This window comes from Montipora capricornis, chromosome 10 (assembly GCF_036669925.1).
Source record: "Montipora capricornis isolate CH-2021 chromosome 10, ASM3666992v2, whole genome shotgun sequence".
Lineage (NCBI taxonomy): Eukaryota > Metazoa > Cnidaria > Anthozoa > Scleractinia > Acroporidae > Montipora > Montipora capricornis.
In genome coordinates this window covers 6,666,782-6,669,281 of record NC_090892.1, presented here as the reverse complement: position 1 = coordinate 6,669,281, position 2,500 = coordinate 6,666,782, and the positions used below count along the sequence as shown (strand labels likewise).

The 2,500-nt window shown below is 38.0% G+C and overlaps 1 protein-coding gene across 3 annotated transcripts in view; it reads left to right on the top strand.

The window, feature by feature from the left end:
• The window catches only part of LOC138018566 (uncharacterized), a 14,031-nt gene that overhangs the window by 762 nt on the left and 10,769 nt on the right, over positions 1–2,500 (top strand). For all 3 annotated transcript variants that reach the window (XM_068865254.1, XM_068865252.1, XM_068865251.1), the window contains exon 2: positions 1,596–2,299. In XM_068865254.1, coding sequence (XP_068721355.1) covers positions 1,630–2,299 — 670 coding nt within the window. In that variant the 5' untranslated portion in view covers positions 1,596–1,629. The remainder of the gene's footprint in view (positions 1–1,595; positions 2,300–2,500) is intronic.

Below are 2,500 nucleotides of genomic sequence, written 5' to 3'. Positions count from 1 at the left end.
TTATACACGATAAGAGTTAAAGCTGCCAAGTTTGTGGGGTCGCGTGTACAAGTATTTAATCTAAAACCTAGAAATATTAGTTAAACTGATACATAAAAATGATAAAATACATTAATTATCGTGTATCGATACATATTAAATATTAAATATAAAATACGTAACATTACATGTTAAATATTTAATATAAAAATACTAAGATAAGGACAAAGCATTATGTAATACCTTAAATTCTAAAAATATACGTAATCACTTTGTCTAACTCGAGAAGTGAAGGCAGTTGAGCTGTCGAAGAGAAAGTCTTTAAAATATTCTTTAGTAATAAGTCGTTTTTTGATTTCCTTAAAAGTAAAATTGTCAATTTTATCATTACAGTTAACTAAATTCCAGAGGGCTGACCAACGAAAGGCTTAAGAGTCCCTCAATACTCTGCCATTGTATCTCGGGATCGAAGCTACATTCTGCCCACGTAATGAGTAAGAACTTTCTCTCTTTCTGAAGATGTTCTTAGAGAGGCAGTCTGGAAGAATTTTATTATTTGCCTTATACAATAGTTTAAAAATTTCCACTTTGTAATATAACCCGATTGTGATCCAATTTGCAAAGTTTAACACTCGACGAGATGCCATATCTTTAAGTAAATTAAAAATAATCCTAGCTGCCCTACAATGGAGTCACGCACCACACAAAACAAGGCCATACATAATAGATGATAAAATTACACAAAAATAGAATTTCAGTAAGACATCTTTAGGCAAAAACCTGGAATGTTTTAATAGTTCCAGTTTGTTCGCAAAGCTTTACTTTAAGTCCAACACATGTGGTAGTACCCAGGTAAGTCTATTATCTACAGTTATTCCTAGCAGACGGGTTTTTGTGACGTAACGCAAGACTGCGTTTCCTAGGAGCGTCGAGGGTAGAGGTCCTATCATGTCTTTCTTGCAAAGTAATATAATTTTTCCTTTTTCCCGGATGTGGTGTCAGTCGATTTGCTAGATACCATCGGTAAACTTCTTGCAAAGCCTTGTTTAACAGGGCCATTGCTGAATCTGCCAACTGACCAATACAGAATATCGTGGTATCGTCGGCATACATTAATAAAAACCCCGAACTGACAGTAGATGGTAGGTCGTTGGTGAATAAAGTAAACAAAGTACAACCCAGGACCGATCCCTGCGGTATACCGACTGTTACAGGTAGTGGCTCTGATTTGACTCCGTTTAACACTGAAAATTGCATTCTTCCTCCCATGCAGATAGCTGTTTATCCATTCTAGTAGTAGTAGTAGTAGTAGTAGTAGTAGTAGTAGTAGTAGTAGTAGTAGTAGTAGTAGTAGTAGTAATAGTAGTAGTAGTAGTAGCAGTAGTAGTAGTAGTAGTAGTAGTTGTAGTAGTAGTAGTAGTAGTAGTAGTAGTAGTAGTAGTAGTAGTAGTAGATGGTAGAAACAGTCGAATTCGAATTCGCAAATCCGAATTTTAAACTGGGATTCCACTTTGCGTTATCCAGCTTTTGCAGCTGAAAGTTATGTTTAGATAAAGCAAACTTCTGTAGTGTTGTCATTAATATTAATTAATATTTAATTACGTGTGTCTTTTCAGTCTTATCCGTCGTCGGGTTGAAAGCATCATAAAAATGAGAAAAGAAAGCGAACCACCCGAGTTAAATGTTACCTTACTAAAGAACGAGAATGTTCCCAAGAGGACAGTTCCTTGGAATCAGATGAAAATTCCGATCGACATTCTGATGGTCACAACGAAGGACTGTGAATTCTTGAGCTGCCTTTCGACTCTAAATCCTGGTTTCTGCAAGAGTTACCAAGATAAACTAGGATTCGTGTATTTTGGTAATACAGGTGAAGATGTATTGCAACCTCTAAAAATTGCCGTGATGAAGTGTGGCGATGTTTCCGGAGGCTGCATCATTGTAAAAAATGCGGTGGAAGCTTTGAGGCCCAAAGCTGTTTTTAATGTGGGATTCTGTGGTAGTTTGAATGAAGAAAAAGCTACACTAGGAGACGTGGTAGTTTCGGCAAAGTTGATAACATACGCGCCCTCAAAAGTTACATCTACCGGCATCCAAGAACGTGGAGTAAGTGTTCCGCCGAAGAGAAACGTTGCTAATCTTGTACGATGCGTTGGCTACGGATGGGAAGCCCCTCTTAAAGATCCAGAAAAATTTACTGTTCACGTCGTCCGTGATGGCGTGTTTCTGAGCGGTCCAGAGGTGGTTGCGAGCGCAAAACGGCGTGATGAACTCCGCCGGCGATTTCTTCAAGCCATTGCTATTGAAACAGTAGGTGAAGGTAAGGCGACTTACTCGCTATGTATAACGTAATATGGAACATTTAGTGAGGTAATTAAAAGACCACTCACGGTTTTAAAATAACTGAGGAGAAAGTGCTGCCTTTCTTATTGCATCCGCAAATAGAACGAGTTTCAATCGAGTGTCGTAAAACCAAAACCAAAGTAATTACTTTGGCCAATCAAAAAGGACGGAGACAATC